A 17133-nucleotide genomic window follows, 5' to 3' on the forward strand; every position below is an offset into this window, starting at 1 on the left:
ATCGAATCAATTCTATTCGATTTATATTATATGCAGCCATTTAGGTAAAATAAAGCCATTAGAGTCGATTTAGTGCCATACATACTAATTTGATTTAGTATGGTTGTTTAATTCGAAGTTATTAGCTTAGATTTATACGTCAAATCTATTTGCATGTAATTCAAATTCTATGAGTTCGATTTAGTACGTATTTGGGTAAATCGAATTTATTAAATTATATTTATATAGAAATGCAATTTGGGACATTTAGGTAGTCTTTTTCAGTTTGGGAATATGTGTAATATTGGAATGGACTTGATTTATTAAAAGGAAAAGTATACGTAGATAATGAGAATATTAAACAATGTGAACAATAAATATGTCGGATGTTCAATTCAATAGGTATGCAGATGATTATGTTTATTATTTTTACTTATATGGTTATTTTTTTTATTCGATTTACTCATGTAAATTTAACAATAATTAGATGTTCAATTTACTAAATGTACATATAGTTATCTTAATATTAAAGTTTAAAAAATAATTTGAGAGGTAGAATATTTTTTTATTTTGTTAAGTCAATTTTAAAATTTATTTGACATTATTTATAAAAATTATTATTTAGCTAACAAAATCCTTACTAAAATAAATTGCCTTAAAAAGATACGTGGTTTGTGGGTAACAAAAAATTTGTGTAACGATTTGGAGAAGGAGGAAAAGGGAAAGGGAAGGAGAGGATATTGTAATCTAAGGGATGTGATAGATGGTGTAAAGGTATTAATTATAAGGTTATCATGTTACACATTGGCGTGCGCGTGAACAGTGCTTCTCTCTAACACTTACGTCTCATGGGTCCTCACTCCTCACCAATCCAATAAAAATGGCTGCACCACTCTCTTCTTCTAGCGCGTGTGTGTCCTTCCCATCATAGTGGGTAACTCCATTTTGGTTTAGAAATTGAAATTGAGAAGATTGGTTTAGTGGTGATAGAGTAATGCTAAAGAGATTTAAAAAAATAGTTAAAATTTATTTTATTTAGTTTTTTTTTATTAAAGATAGGGAGGCTTGAATTTGCGATTTTTAGATGAGTATGTTAATGTGAAGAGACTATGTTATTTGAGTTATAATTTATTGGCATCTTATTTAGTATTTATTAATTATTGTAATAATTAAATAAATATTAAATAAGATAAGTTTTTAATATTTTTTATTAAATTTTTGTATTACAAAACATTTTCATTAATTTACTAGTTCGCTTAAATAAGTATTGAAAGTTTAAATCTCGTATTGCACATGTAGTAATCTGTTGGCTAGCTAATAACAAATTCTCAAATAGAACTCCGACCTACGATAGATTAATCATTGAGTTACCATATTGAGAAATATCATGGATAACAACAAAATTAAAATTGAGAGGATGGTATTAAAATATAATAAATAAAATACAAAATAGATTAAAATTGAATAAAAAATTACTCTATTATTAATTTTTATTCAATAAAAAGGAAATTTAGTCAATTTACTTGACCTCTCTTGTTTATATTGTTTGAGATAAGTTACAAATTGAATAAAAGAAAATTATACTACTTTCTATTTAATTTTCTTATATAATAAAAAAACTCACTTTTTTTTCCTCATTTGTTCATACGATTATATTATGATTTTATCACAAAAATTTAAGAAATTTTTTATTAATCTAATTTCGTATTTTTCATGATTACAATAACATATGAAGTATTTATGTCTCTCATATTAGGTTAAAAAAATACTCAAGTCCACTAACATAAAATTTAATCTATTAATCAAATAAATTAAATCAAAATATATAAAATTAAATTGAATATTATAAACACTTAAAAATATAAACTAATAACTATATATTATATCATATATTCATATTTGCATTATTTTACTTTATTACAATAATAATTTCTACTTTCATAAAATCTGATGGTCAATTTTTTTTAATAAATTTACTATTTTTTAAATCCAACTCTTAAATTTATTAATTGAATTAAAAAATAACATCTATATTTAAAAAAATACTAAATTATCATCACAAAATATTATACACATTATTCTTGCGTCTTAAAAAAAACCAGCCTCTTCAATATCCTAGTTTTGTGAGTTGTGACAACCGTAAAATTAATACTTAAAAGGAAAAAAGTCTTTTGTCCTGACGTAAAGCTTTGCTAATAAGTAATAACTAATAAGTGCTTTTTTTCTTCCCCTTCTCTTTGCAAGACTAACCAAAGGTGATTGAATTAACAGTTAGTCAGTGTCAACGATAAAGAAAAAAAAAAAGTCAAAAATTTCAACGATAAAGAAATCTATGAGTTACTTTTTTTTTTAGGTTTTGCTCTTATATATTTTTAAAAATTTCAATATTATATTATTATCACAATATTACAATATATTTTTTTCAAAATTTTCAAACCTAAAACCTAATGTGCTCTGCCGCTCCTATTTTCCTACCCTTCTCTTCCCTTGGCTTGGCTTGGCTCTTTCTGCCTCCAACTTTTGGGGAGAGAAATGTTAGTTGTTGGAGCGAAGGTGAAAGATTACACACGAGAAATTTTATAAGTTCGGGTGAACAAGTCAAATTTTTGTTCTAATTTATTAATTATATTTTATATTAGTATTATAAATTTATTATTTTTTTAATTTAAGTTTTTAAAAAGTAATAAGAGGAAATTAACTTCAAATTACCTCACATTATTGAGATAGAACAAAATGAATGATATAAAACAAAAACATTCATTTTTACTCCCAAAATACATAAGAAATTCTCTAGAATACTCTTGCTATTGTTAGAGAGATATTAATTGAAGAGAGGATTTTGATAGAAGTTGAAAAAATTAGAGTTAAAGGAAAAAAAATAGTATGTGTACATAAAAATTAATTACTAAATATATTATTATTATTATTATATATATATATATATCTTATTTTGAATATGTATTTTATATTTGAATATATATTTTATATGAATAATTGATTTGATGATTGATTTTTTATTATATATACCAATCATAGTTGATATAAAAAATATTTTTTATCTTTATATATTTATAATTTATATTTTTAATCAAAATAATAATTGTTTTAGTTAGTGTACATAAGTGAAAAAAAGTCAAATAAATCAACGATGGAATGATACCCTTATAAAAATATAAATATCATATCAAAATTCTTTTAATGGTATACTAGAGTAAGACCCAATGAAATAACCGGGAAACCTAATTTCTCTCTTGCGAAACCAATTTCTCCTACTGCAAACCTCCAATCAACATCTTCACCGATCAGAATGAAGAACAAGATGATAAGAACACGCAGTTTAAATTTCAAGCCGATCCAACGGTGAACAACTGAGAAACTGCCATTTGAAATTTACTGCTTTGGGCAAAAATGGGAATTCTGTTTTTCCCTCTTCTCTCTCACTTGGTGGCTATTCTCTCTCTCTCAAAAAACCTCAAAAAACTAAATTAGGGTTGTGACACTAGGGTGAAAGAATACACCCCCAAAATGTTGGGCTTGGGCCTCACAAAGGAGAGAAAAACCCAACATTAATTATACTATATACCATGGATTTAAAATGTTATGCTTTTTTTTTTGCCAATAAATTATAATTCAAATGGTATAGTCTTCTCATACTCACATAATAAGAAGTTACGAGAATTTATAAAAAGAAAAATATAAAAGAACTAATACAATTAATTTAAAATTTTTGAAAGACTAATTTAATTAAAAAATATGTTAAAAAATCATAGTTGAATTAAAAATTATGCTAAGTGTATACGAAAAACGAATTATCAATATAAAATATCTAATGTTTATCATACATATAATATTTTTGTTAAATTAACAATAATAGATTAGGTAAAAATATTCTTTTTTCAAATATCATCCTCCCTAAAATCCCAATTTTTTTTGGGTAAATGCGTCCAATTTAAGTTCTTAAAAAGAAGGAAAATTGTGTAGTCTATGGTGAGTGGTGAGTGAGTTGGAGTGAGAGATGAGAAAGCATAATAAATAAGCCTGAAACAAAGTATCCACACTTTAAACTCAAACCAACCAAACCCCTTCTCTTTCTTTCTCTTTCTCTGCAACACTTTCGGAGGGAAACACTATAAAAAAAAGCACCTTGGTTTTTACCGAAACAACACAACAAGAGTCAACAGTCAACACACTACTCTTCACACTTCACACACAAAAGAAAATGTTCGCTGAAGAGAATGGTCTCAAGGGTGACCCAAGGCTTCAAGCCATTTCTCAAGCCATCAGAGTCGTTCCTCACTTCCCCAAGCAAGGTTTCCTTTTCTTTTTTTTTTTCTTATAACGTCTTTATTTTCATTTTTTAGAATAACTAAAAAAGAAAAAATATATATTTTTTCTCTGTTGCGGTTTCTTTAATTTTTGAACCTTCTTCATCGAACAGATCTGCAGCTGTGGCTGTCTGGTTTCATTATATTCTATGCTTATTATATATTGCGCTGTTTCATTTTTAAATAATAGTAAGAAGAAGAAGAATAAAGTGAATGAGATTATTATTATTATTATTATTATTATTATTATTATTATTATTATTATTATTATTATTATTATTATTATTATTATTATTTATTATTAATATTATTTTGCAATTTGCAGGAATAATGTTTCAGGACATAACGACATTGTTGTTGGATCACAAGGCGTTTAAGGACACGGTCGACATTTTTGTCGATCGTTACAGAGACATGCACATTTCCGTTGTTGCCGGTAACCTCTGCTTCTTCTCACTCAACTACTATTTTTTTTCCCTTAAAAAAAAACCGAAAAAAATGATAAAAACATCCCCCTTCTTCATCACCAATTGATCGTCGTTATTACTTTTGGTTTTGTTTCCATTGTCATGGTAGAGCTTAATATCTATTTATTTATTTTAATTTTCGGTAAGGAATGAAAACAGGGGTACATGCTTCTTCTTTTTTTCTTTTTCTTTTTTTATTTTCTGCGAAACAAGTTGGCAGTGTCACGTGGGTGCAGTAGGGTGGAGCTGAAACTATTTTTGGTGAGAGAATTTCTTAGAGTTTTTATTGTAGTGAGAATGAGAATGTCACCATGAATTTGTTTAACTTATTTTTAATGTGAATTTTGTATTTCAACAATTTTACAATGGTGGCTGATTTTTGGTATGCACAAATCATTTTTGTAGTAGAACAATATATCTTACAAAATTTCACCCTGGTGTGTGATTTTCATTTTTGATTTATGATTTATAAAATATAATAAATATGGTGACATTGGAGCCACGTATAGTTCTTGTTTGTAATAATCTCTTACAGAAAACAAGTTCAGACTCAGAATCTTTTGTTGTTATTGTCATTCTAAGCATTGATGACTCAGCTGAATTGGATCCTTCTTCTGCTCTAAAATGAATTCATACTTAACCACTTAGATGGGTGGTGGTTTGTTTGTATGTCATAAATCACCAATATTATATTCCCATTTTGCTTAATATAATTTGTTTTTTTTTTTTTTACTTTAAATGATATTGCTTGTGTAGGAGTGGAAGCTAGGGGATTCTTGTTTGGTCCCTCAATTGCATTGGGGATTGGTGCAAAATTTGTTCCTTTACGCAAACCAAGGAAGCTGCCAGGTATTAACTCTGTTTCTATGTTGAGAAAGATTTTGGATGTTTGTTGAGCACATTTAATGCGTGTTCTAAGCTCATTCTTGATTTTTTTTGTAGTGTTAGGAAGACAAAAAAAACAGCCAGAACTTGTCTTATTTAATATTTGATTAATTGTCGCAATAATTAATAAATGTTAAATAAGGCAAGTTATATCTGTTTTTGGCTAATTTTCTTTGGTTATCAAATATTTCTGATTTTTTTATGCAACTTTTAACTAATATAATTGAAATTGAGTGGTGGTTATTGCTTGTGGAGCATTCATTGAATTCACTTAAAGAGCCGCAAAATTGCAAAATTTTCTGCCATGTTTTAGTTATGGCTTTGAAATTTTTTTGCTACCAAGTCTCTGTTTGTTCGAACGTGACATTGTACCTAACTATGACCAAAACAACGTGACGGCACAATCTATATGTCACTTTCTTTGTGGAATTGAATTGGGTTCTCCTCAGTGAAAATCTGTCTCTAATTGTGTTGTTTATTACTTGTTTACTTTTTTTTTTTTTGTTTCCCACGGTATCCCTCAACCCGACAGGTCAAAGACTAAACCGGCGCGATTACCTGTTTACTTTTACTAGTGTGTGTTACATCACTTAAGATCAATTTACTCTTCAAACTTTATTGAAGTCTCTAGTTAGCTTGTTCTCTTACGAGTTAAATTAGTTCAAGTCCCCAAATCTAGCTTACTAGTTTAGAGTAAACTTTTTTATGAGCTTACGAGTTAAGTTTTGTAGTTCAAATTCACCTAACTGCCACGAATTTAGGCGAACTTGCGAATTTGATAACCTTACTCTTCGGCCTTTTGAGTTATGTATGTATTTTGCCTTCACATTATGACTAGACTTTTAACATTCTTCACATTTAGGCGAAGTAATATCAGAAAAGTATTCTCTAGAATACGGAACTGATTGTTTGGAGTTACATGTTGGTGCTGTCCAGCCGGGTGAACGAGCCATAGTTATCGATGACTTGGTGGCCACAGGTGGAACTCTCTCGGCAGCAATAAGACTTCTAGGTGATTTTTGCAGGCTTTTTCTTTTGCTTTCAGGATTTCACTGCTTTGGCCTTCTTTTTCCGGCCACTTTGACAAACTTTTTATTTTGTAGAACGTTCTGGTGCTGAAGTAGTGGAATGTGCTTGTGTGATCGGTGTGCCGGATGTTAAGGTAATAATTGCTAAGCTTTTCTAAGTTCTATATTGTTACTGGTAATCCAAAAGACTCAAAATTTATCAAACAACGGAAATTCATAAATGTTACAATTATTCTTGGAACCAACTAGATTCTAGGCATCTAAAGATCAAGATATTTAGGTGAAAATACACTTGGTATTCTCATGTTTTGTAAAATATAACATTAAACACCCCATCAACATAACAATAAATTATGTAATATTTGTAACTCTTTTTCATTTTAATTTGATATTTCTTGAAATCATAGAGCCTAAAAGTAAATTATGGCTTTGTGTTTCAGGGACACTGTAGGCTTATCGGAAAACCACTCTACGTCCTCGTTGAGCCACGTGAAGTAGATAAATGTTCCAGGTACTCGCCACTTTTTCCACCAAGAATGGTTGGCTTTGGAATGATTCCATTCATTCTGCTCCATGCTTTGTGTCTGAAAGATTTCAAACACCTTTTATTTTTTTCTAAAGCCTTTGGAGTCTTATTGGCACCTTTTTATGGCAATTGCTTCCAGAATTACTAGTGCCCTTTTTACTTGGCAACATAGAAATCAAGAAAAAGACACATTACTTGGTTTGTTTCTGTTTACTACTGATTTCTACCAAGGACCATTGTTGGGGCCACAATATAGTTGCTTTTACTCATTAAAACAAAAACAACTATGAAAAATAACTGTTTTGTTTCTTATTAGTATTCTTGGATGAGAATCTTTCCCTCATTCCAATCAAAGATGGACAAATTTAATTAAAAAAAATGATAAACCATGATCTTCAACAGTTTTGAAACTTTAGATCTTTTCCTATGTGTCAACTCTTGGTTCATGAGACAGTATTTACTATTTACTATTTACTTCCTCTGTTTCAATTATTTGGACAGACACAATTTGTGTCCGAACATAATGATTTTTCTTAAATTAGTTGAACGCGACATTGATTTTTGAAACAGAGGTAGTACATGCGTAAATACCAAGTCATTCGATTGCGTGTCACATCAAGGTTGGGGTGGATAAGAAGGTAAAAGTAGTCAAGAAAACAATGGCTAATGTGAGTATGTGACATGTCAATATCGGATCAAGTAATGACTTGGATAACATAAATTCGTTTTCCAACTTTATGTTACTATTACTATCGAAAATTCAATATCCACGATAAAAAGTAAAAAAAAAAATTCAATATCACTACATTTTATTATTTATCTTCTTGATAACTGATAAGTTTACTTTCATTTCATGCAGATGTGAAGTTGATTCCTCCTTTGGCTAAGTAATCAGAGGCCATAATGTGATCACTGATCATTATGCTCTTCCCCCTCAAATGATCATCCTGGAAATCTCTCTCTCTCTCTCTCTCTCTCTCTCTCTCTCTCTCTCTCTCTCTCTCTCTCTCTCTCTCTCTCTCTGTGTACATGTTAGGCAATTATGTATGGCTAACAGTTTGGATCAAGCATTAATGAAGCAATGTAATTTTCTGGCATCAAGTTGTCAATTGAAAGCCTCATCTTCCTCCCCTAGTTTATCGATCAAACGCCAAAAATAAATACAAAAGAGTTACCGAGTGTAGGAGTGAATTTTAGTAACAACTCACTAGTTTAATATTGTGAAAAAAGCAAACAAATTAAATACAACCACATTTAAATGAGTATAGAAAAAAATTATGGCAAAGAGTTACTATTTTAATATTGTGAAAAAGAGCAATAAGTTATATAAAAACCTATTTATAATGGGTATAGAACTAGAATCTCTTATGGGTCAACAAATATTGCTTTGTAAGACATGGAGAGCATTCCTCTCAGCCAAGAGCAGACAGTTTTTACCTTTGACTGTTCCAGATTTTTATTATTTAAAGTTTCTTTCTAGTAAATAAATAAAGTGGTGCAAAGTAAAAAAGCTCGTCTATCTGTGCAAGGTAAGAAGTGGTACAAGTGGAAAATACATGAGGGGGCTACTTCATTCAGTATTGGATCAAGTCACCTAATAGGAATAGCCAGTGATCATCCACAGGGATAAGTGGAAAAAGGAAGAAAAATATATACCGCCACTCCATAAATATTCCTAAATACTTGTTACATTTTTCGTAGGAGAAGCATCATTTTCTTTCATGTCCAATTTGAAAGCTTGCCTTGTAATGCGGTTTGTCTGTTTTCTCAATCTAACATTGTCCATGAACAAATCTGCAATGATCTTTCTCACTTCATCATCACAGAGTATACCATCTTTAATTTTATTGGTTTTATCTACACTAGAAGCACCACTTCCGTAGTCCTTCCCTAAGTTTTCTACCTGAAATTTGAATGGAGATTATGTAACCATGTTGAGTAGCAGGATACAAGAGATTGAATATAAAAATGGTTACAATGAACGGTAAAACTACTTAATTGGTAGACACAGTAAATCACAGATAAAAATATATCTTGTACCTCTCGTATTAGGAAGTCAATTTGGCCATCAGATGCTGCTAACTGATTAAAAGTCTCACTTGATGATGAACTCTTCATTGTTGCCCTATCTTCATCTTCGCTAGGAAGATTGACATCGCACTCTTGAAGCTGGTTGAAAAGAAGCCGGGATTTTTGCAGCAGCTCTCGCCAAGCAGTTTCTGTCTGCTCCCTCCTCTCTCTTTCTTGTTGAATAAGTTTCTAAATACACAAATGCAACACAAGCAAAGCATTATATGTCAAGTAGATATTTATGTAAAAGCTTGGAAAGGAAGGAAATTTAATAAGTGTGTGATAATAAATTCAAAATACAATGAAAGGAAATTCTAGAGCAGACAAAGAATTTTGTTGTGTAGTAAAAAATATAGATATGTTTTTGAAAATAAGATTTCTATTAGTTTAGTTGTAAGCAAACACAAACGAAAAGATTTGAAGCACGGAAGAACATCCAGATAGATGTAACCATTTACAGGTTGATAACCTACCTCAGTTTCACACTTTTCCTTTACTGACTCACTAAGCTCCTTCTTCAACTCCTTTTGGGTATTCCGTAGAGATTTGACCTCTTTAACCAGAATCTTAACATCTGCTTTTGATTTTACTTCTAGCTCCCCATACTGTTTTGACAAAATTTCCAGCTGCTCTTTAGCAGCATTTAAATTCTGCAACAGTACATCTTTCTGCTGAACAACTGCATCCTTTGATAAATTCTCACTTGAATTTCCACCCTGTATCTCACCATGAGTCATTATCAAGATCAGTTTCCTAGAAAGAAAACGTTTGATAAATGTAGAGCAAACCCAAATATCATACCGATTCGGACTTCAGTTTCATCTCCATTTCGAGTGACTTCCGCCGGAGTTCCTCCATATCCCACTGCATTTGCGTAAACCTTTCCCTCTCAATCAGAATAGCCTGCTGCAAGTTCTCCTTACTTTTCTGTTTGGTGGTTTCAAGTTCTACTTCCAAATCCTTGACCTGAACAGATCCAATCAGTAATTGCATGTGAACGCAAGAGTTGAATCAATACACAGATTTTAACAAAATTTACCTTCGTTGTGAGGAAATCCTTTGCAGCTATCTCTTGATTTAATCTGACTATAAGGTCCTCCATATCAGTTTTTGCACTGACTAGCCTTCGCTGCATGGTTAAAAGAATCCTGTTCAATTTATTGCGTTGATCTAGTGGAAGGACTATTTGACCATCACCAGAAGACTGTGATTGTGCACGGCCCATAATATCTGTTGGTCTTGAAACCATAGCACCTCCAGGAACGTCATGAGAACCATCACCAGATGAATTTCGAATTCCAGAATTAGACATATCACTACCTCGTATTGAGCTACCATCACTCCCAATACTCTCAGATGAAAGCTTGCGAGTGTGATTGATAACAGTAGCATGCTCAGTCTCAGAGAAAAGCTCCATAGAATTATTAGCTAAATGTGAAGCATTATAAGAATTACCATTATTCTTTTCCTTCTCTGTAACATAATTGACATGTCTGGCATTTACTTTATGCCTAGGAAGGCCTTCCAATTGCTCTAGAATAGTCTGACCCATGAACAAACCCTCATCAATATTTGATATACCGTATTTCATAAGCTTTTCCATTGGATTTGTGATCTCTTCATCTACTGTTAGATCATCTGTGCCGCCTTCAGAATTGTCATCCCGTCCAATTCTTGGAGTTCCTAGTTCAGATGGCTCATATGCCGTATCACTACCATAATCAGAGGCAATAGATGAACTTCCAGCAGCAAATGATAGGCTTGAATGGGGAGGTGATTGAACTGAATAAGCTCTGTTATTGGAATCAGGATCTGATTCAGAGCTCTGCTGGCTTGCATCTTGGAAAGCTGAGGGGAAATTCAGGTACAAATGAGAAAAAAAAAAAAAAAAAACACTTGAGATAAAACCAATACATGAACGAGGCACAATAAATGTAGAAGACAATCACATACAGGATCTAGCAGCAGCTTCTAGTTCAAGAAATGATGCCACCGCAGCGCACCTTGATATATCAATGTCAGACAAAAGTTTGGTGATCCACTCCTCCAATGAGGACTTTCTCTGTAGGAAAAGTAGTATGTAAAAATATATTGTACTGATTCGACTCTTTCATTCACATATAACTGTCTACAACTGCAAGGTAGCTCGCTCAACCCAATTTATTAGAATCCATATAATTTTAGATGGAGCTACCTGCCTATTGTTCATAGCATTGTAGATAACTCAAAAGAAAATAGAAAACCCCAAGTTTAAGATTCAATTATTCAACATTACATATACAAAAAAAAAAAAAAGAAATGCATTCAATGAGTATTTAGATAATTCTTCTGAAATGATTTGCAACTTATACACTTCAATCTAAATAAGGAGTAAATGGAATGGAGTAACTTTCACCTATGTATTGTATGCTCCATAATCCCCCAAAGTATACTTTATCCAATTCAAATATTTGTTGAATGTCAGGGGTAAAAACAAAATTTAGATGGAAACGCATGAGGAAAATTATTGTGGCTGCAGTCATACACAAAAAAATAGGACACTTCCTGCTGTTATCTTTAAGAGAAAAGTCCACCAACTCAGAATCATCCACTATTCAGAACAAAAGTCCAGATAAGAATAATGCTCTTTAATTAATAATTATTAAGCATATTTCAATCTTTTTGGTAAAAAAATTAATAGATTCCATTTTAAGAGACAAGGCATGCAGATATAAAGAAGGACACACTACTAATCTTTAGTTGCCACACATCCAGGCATATATTCTCAAGACATCTTATTATATCAAATAGACTAAATTGAAAGAAAATTCAAGCAAGATGCTCTATGCAGATCCATGGTGACAAAGAACTGTTACTATAGTAAGTTTAAGGCATTTCCGACCTCTTCCAACAAAGCCCGGCTTTTCAATCGCATGAGTCCCTTGGGTGGTGCTGGAGGGATATTTTTCCTGGGAAACTCCTTTTTAACCTAAAAAGACAGCATGTGGAAAAATATTGTACACATCAGTAACAAAAAAGATGCACAATCTTGATCTAGCTTTCTATCATACAGCATGCGCACATGCAAAATTTCTAGGTCTCTAGGTTTCTTCCTCATATCTACCATCGGTACAAAAAAGATGGCTTCCCTCATGTTCTGATGTGACGTTGCAAGCACACACTTTTTTTTTTTTTCAAAATTTCCCATCAATATCTCTTTTGCCCATCAAAAAGTAGGCATCAATATTCCTTCAGATTTGGTTTGGCTCCAACTTTGAAATTACGGAAATCAATTCTCTAATAGCATTTTAGTTTGGATAGATATACAAGGTTGAATCTAAATACCATGTGCTAACTACTCTTTCAATTGGCATCCCTCAATAGGCCAGCAACTTGTCTATTCATCAAGGGATGTTCATTCATTACTTATGAAGCATGAACACTTCGCTGAGTTGCAGTGTCTACATGTTGGACGCATTTCGGATACGCCACTCATTCGACACTCGTCCAACAGGTGTCTTTCGTGTCCAACTGTGTTTTAATAAAAAGAAATAAAAAATGCTTCTCCGGTGCATCATAGTTCATTACTAATGCCTTTTGCATTTTAACAAACTGTTTAGATGGGAACAGCAGGTGGACAACCACCCCCCCCCCCACCCCCCAAAAAAAATGTCTCATTCTTTCGTATGTGTCTTCACTATTAAATTTCAGAGCCACTAGAATAACTTTTCAAGTGGGTTTATGAAAAAATAAATCAATGGCTAAACTTGGCACTAGAGTTTACCACTAACACAGGTGTACACATACACACAAAAACATATTAACGATTGATTCGGTTGCCATACTACAGCTGAAGTAATTACATGACAAGACAATTAAGATGCAATTGTAAAGCACAAACTTACATCGGCAAACAACTTTAGAAAATCATTGAACCTTCTAAGTACTACATGCAGTGTTGTAATCCCGTCTGGTGACTGAATGCCAACTTGCACCCTGTAGAACTGTCCCTTAATAATGTTAAAAATTAACAGACAAAAATACTACATCGGAATATGGACAAGCTATAAATTAAAGCTTAGACACCTCAGTTAGTGTTTTAAGTATTCCTCCTTCACATTCATTTGTTCTGCTCTGTTTAGAATAATGTTATTCCAATTTAAACATTTGAATGAGCTGAATAAAATGCCTATGAAGGAGGAGATCCACTTTATTATTTCTCAATTAATCCAACCCATCGGCCATTGACAGCATAAGCATAGTGCTGCTAGTTTGCTACTACTCATCCCATTAGTTTTGACATATTAAGTACTATTTGTTATAATAACGGCAGAAGGAACCATCAGGTAGCAGGTTTATTTGGTAGGGATTAACAAGTAAAGCACAAGGGTATTCTTAAGATCCCATTGATATATGACTATAAAGACAAATGCTGCCATATTGGCATGAATGTATTATTCTTAAAATAATTATGGAAACATTATAAGAAGACTCCCACTGCATGCTTAAGGTGGTAATATTATGCACAATAATTAGAAAAAAGAACAATAAAAAATTTCACACTGGTTACGTATTTGAAATTGAGTATCCTGTAATATTTATACCATTATACAAGAAGTTCCCAACTCCCATGTTGGTCAAACAATATAGTTTAGTTTGACATTTAGTATTAGAGTGAACTAACTCATGTAATATTATACTTCTCTGATTACATGTGCAAAAAGTAGGATTTGTTCCCCATTACATCTCTCACCCATTCAATAATATAGTCTCAGTACACCTAGAAATATTTAAGACCGACCATATAAGGAATAAGATAAGAGTAAATGATGATTTCCAATTGCAGCAAAATTCAAAAAAAGCTCATATACTTTTAGTCCTTACTAATACAAAGCTGAAAGGTCGTACAAATAATAAATAAATCTGACCATGAATTAAAAACGAGTTATTTATCAACTTTACCACTATAGGATCTGAATTCTTTGATTTCGGAATGAAAACCCAAGAAGGTATTGTGACACAGTAACTCCAACCAGTACGATGATTGTGTGGCCATACTGTATCTCGCCCATTCTGTGTAATAGGGTTTCTGAATTAGAAAGTAGCCAACACCAAAATAATAAAGAAGAAACTTTACAAAGGATTCCAATTTCTTCATGTAATAAAAGCCAAGAAGATAGGAAGCATATAACAAAAATTGGAAAATGGTAAATGGAGATAAATTAGCCAATAATGGCAGAATATACAACACAGAACAAATATATCTGAAATGACAAATAAAGTTGAAGAGAATTCCTTGCAAAAATGAAACTAAAAATTAATGGGAGAAAAATGAAAATGAGAGAGCCACCACTGATCTTGTTTATATGACTACTTTAGATTTTCAAAATATTAGATAAATTGAATATGTATCTTCCTCAGAGAGATGAAAAAAGCACAAATCAATAGCTTTGTTTTGCCATTCGCTGCAAGCCCACATGCTAACTATAAAAGGAAGGGTCAACACACTATTTTCAACAAAACACTTCCAAGATAACTGAACTGAGTCCAGTGTTGTGGTGAGGTACTAATTGACTCCAGTAACGGTATCAATAGACACTGAATGTGATTAAAAATGAAGATTCTTTGCTCAAATCAGATGGCATTCCAATTGATCAATGAAGTTATTTCTACAATTCCACACCCTAAAAGCACTCACAAAGTCACACCCATCGATGCTAAGAGAATAGATACAGTTTCAACGATCACGCGCAAGCTTTCCGCATCAATCAATCCAAAACCACTGAACCTCGAAATCTTTAAACTCCCTATTTTAACTGATGAAGTTGATCGAACTCGCCAACATAAAAAATAAGAAAAGGGATAAAACTTGCACAATTGCGTGAATAAAAAGGTTAGAATTATTAAGCAGGGAAACTAAAAAGCCAACCCATTTTCGAGGAGCGGGACTCCAATCCATGCCGAGTGGCAGCGGCGAAGTCCCATCGTGCCTATGTTTCGGAGGACTCCGTCTCTGCATCATCTTCCTCTTCGTTTTCTCACCTAAAATTCGCTCTCTCTCTCAAAAATTCCAAGATCATATCACCATAACAATCAGAATTCAGAATTCAGTATTCAACGGCTATTCCCAGCTGAAATCGGCATCAGAATCAGAATCGAATCTCGCAATCAGAACAATAACGCGAAATCGGGATTGAAACTAGGGTTTGGATGATCGGATCGGGAAGCGGTGACAATAGTGGCGCACGTTAAGAGGAGAAGCGGCAGCGCGGCTAAGAGACGCCGCGAGCGCAGTGAGGGGTACGGTGTGTTATATGTTGGGAGTGGACACGTGGCGCGTCCAATGAGAAAGGAACAACTCAGATGGAAAATGTGTCTCTGAAATGTCAATAGTGGGTTTTTGGTTTTGGAGGTATGAGAAGATGAGAATGAATGAAAGTGGAAAAAACAATGGAGAGAGCCACACACCTAACTGTCTTCTTCAGTAATTGCACTCAATCTTTCTCAGGGACGATGGCGATTACCGAAGCTACGAAGCTCACACCTTCTGTCTTTTTCGCTTTTTCACCTCTCTTCTCTCTTTATTTCTTTTTTTTTCCACTCCGTGATTGGGGTAATGGGCCTGAAGTGGACCTAAGGCCCAAGTTAGTACAAAAATTTAAAAACGAAGCAGTAGGCCCATTTCAGTACAAACCTAATAACCAAACCGGGAATCTGGTGGGTCCATTCTGAATATGCATTATTCATCTCCAAACTCGAAAGTGAAAAAAAAAATGTAAAATAAGAAAATAATAATTTAATTATGTTTGAATAAAAGTAGTAAGATTTATAAATAATAAAAATTATAAATTTAAAATGGATTTAATAATGATTTTCTTAGTTTAACCATTTAATTATTTTAGAGGATTTTGTTTCTTGTCCCAAAGATATATACAAGGTCAAACATCTATTTAAATGTATAAATAATTATTAAATATTGAATTAATTTTCTTTGTTTCAGCATAAAGCAGCATGATTACTAACATGAGAGTATTGCATTGAACCATAAAAGGTTAACATTAGGATTTTTAGTTAATTACATACCTTATAAAATATTTAGATAAATGTCAGGATGAATATTTTTAAATAATTTTAATAGATCAATTTTGAATTAACTTGTTTTAAATAATAAATTAATTTTCATATTTTTACACCTCTTATAGATAGATCCTTTTATCGAAAAAGTATAAAAAAAATAATGATAATGTTAAACAACACAAATAATGAATTAAAAAAAGGGTCAAATTAAAATTAAAATTTAGATTCTTAATTAATTAATTAATACCAAATTTTAAAATTTAAAAAATTAAGATTAGCAACTAAAAATATTTACACTGTAAGGTTACTTTCAATTTCACCATAATCTCATTTTCGACATCCCCAGCATAGTAAAAAATTTGCCATCGTCCACAACTTGTTATCGTCGTTGGAGACAGTCGTTCAGACGCAGCAAAACAATTTTCCCTTACCCAGTTCAAACGCAGCAGAACGCCATCATTTTTCTTCATCGAAACCTAAACCTAAACAAAAAATAATTAAATCTAAACAAAACCGACAACAAAATAATAATTTACAATAATGCTATTCAAAAATACTATGTGTTTAGAGAAAATTAGATATCAATTAATCAAAACTTATTTATATAAATTTATGTATTATTTAATTTATTTTTAACGTATATGTGATGTTTTAACATATATTTTATACCAATAACTAATTTAACATCTATTTTAATTTATTGAATTCTGTTTATGATGGTTTGTGGACCAACACCAACACAGAAGGGTTTTCATTGGGATCAATGGGATCCAAAACGAAAACTTGAAGTCATGGAG

General features: G+C 32.0%; 2 protein-coding genes across 10 annotated transcripts; one reads left to right on the forward strand and one right to left on the reverse strand.

Moving 5' to 3' along the window:
• The first annotated feature begins 3866 nt into the window (after positions 1 to 3866).
• On the forward strand, positions 3867 to 8307 carry LOC112707917 (adenine phosphoribosyltransferase 5). 2 transcript variants are annotated; one of them, XM_025759956.3, is made up of 8 exons: positions 3912 to 4289; positions 4630 to 4740; positions 5528 to 5620; positions 6519 to 6668; positions 6760 to 6818; positions 7125 to 7195; positions 7781 to 7878; positions 8070 to 8307. In XM_025759956.3, exons 1-7 carry the CDS (start codon positions 4199 to 4201, stop codon positions 7842 to 7844), a joined length of 639 nt encoding a protein of 212 aa, XP_025615741.1. In that variant the 5' UTR covers positions 3912 to 4198; the 3' UTR covers positions 7845 to 7878; positions 8070 to 8307. The 2 variants fall into 2 exon arrangements, with proteins under 2 accessions (XP_025615742.1, XP_025615741.1); XM_025759957.3 differs by lacking the exon at positions 7781 to 7878 and having other exon boundaries at positions 3867 to 4289.
• Positions 8308 to 8638: 331 nt separating this feature from the next.
• On the reverse strand, positions 8639 to 15825 carry LOC112707916 (PX domain-containing protein EREL1). Of its 8 annotated transcripts, none has more exons than XM_025759952.3 (11): positions 15189 to 15814; positions 14958 to 15075; positions 14222 to 14332; positions 13165 to 13255; positions 12162 to 12248; positions 11234 to 11342; positions 10320 to 11128; positions 10082 to 10246; positions 9754 to 9996; positions 9251 to 9469; positions 8639 to 9113 (listed from the first exon to the last, which is right to left on the reverse strand). In XM_025759952.3, exons 5-11 carry the CDS (start codon positions 12192 to 12194, stop codon positions 8886 to 8888), a joined length of 1806 nt encoding a protein of 601 aa, XP_025615737.1. In that variant the 5' UTR covers positions 12195 to 12248; positions 13165 to 13255; positions 14222 to 14332; positions 14958 to 15075; positions 15189 to 15814; the 3' UTR covers positions 8639 to 8885. The 8 variants fall into 8 exon arrangements, with proteins under 8 accessions (XP_025615737.1, XP_072057873.1, XP_025615735.1 ...); XM_072201772.1 differs by having other exon boundaries at positions 13165 to 13263; positions 15189 to 15813; XM_025759950.3 differs by lacking the exon at positions 14958 to 15075 and having other exon boundaries at positions 13165 to 13263; positions 15189 to 15825.
• Positions 15826 to 17133: the final 1308 nt, after the last annotated feature.

This window comes from Arachis hypogaea, chromosome 8 (genome assembly GCF_003086295.3).
Source record: "Arachis hypogaea cultivar Tifrunner chromosome 8, arahy.Tifrunner.gnm2.J5K5, whole genome shotgun sequence".
In the NCBI taxonomy this organism is placed as follows: Eukaryota; Viridiplantae; Streptophyta; class Magnoliopsida; order Fabales; family Fabaceae; genus Arachis; species Arachis hypogaea.

Coding starts and splice junctions, on each gene's coding strand:
- LOC112707917 (XM_025759956.3), top strand. CDS start 4,199: ATGTTCGCTGAAGAGAATGGTCTCAAGGGTGACCCAAGGCTTCAAGCC. Junction 4,741..5,527: donor GCACATTTCCGTTGTTGCCG/GTAACCTCTGCT, acceptor TTGCTTGTGTAG/GAGTGGAAGCTAGGGGATTC. Junction 7,196..7,780: donor GAAGTAGATAAATGTTCCAG/GTACTCGCCACT, acceptor TTTTTGAAACAG/AGGTAGTACATGCGTAAATA.
- LOC112707916 (XM_025759950.3), bottom strand. CDS start 15,281: ATGATGCAGAGACGGAGTCCTCCGAAACATAGGCACGATGGGACTTCG. Junction 11,343..12,161: donor GCCGGGCTTTGTTGGAAGAG/GTCGGAAATGCC, acceptor CTTTTCCTACAG/AGAAAGTCCTCATTGGAGGA. Junction 9,997..10,081: donor TGAAACTGAAGTCCGAATCG/GTATGATATTTG, acceptor GGTGAGATACAG/GGTGGAAATTCAAGTGAGAA.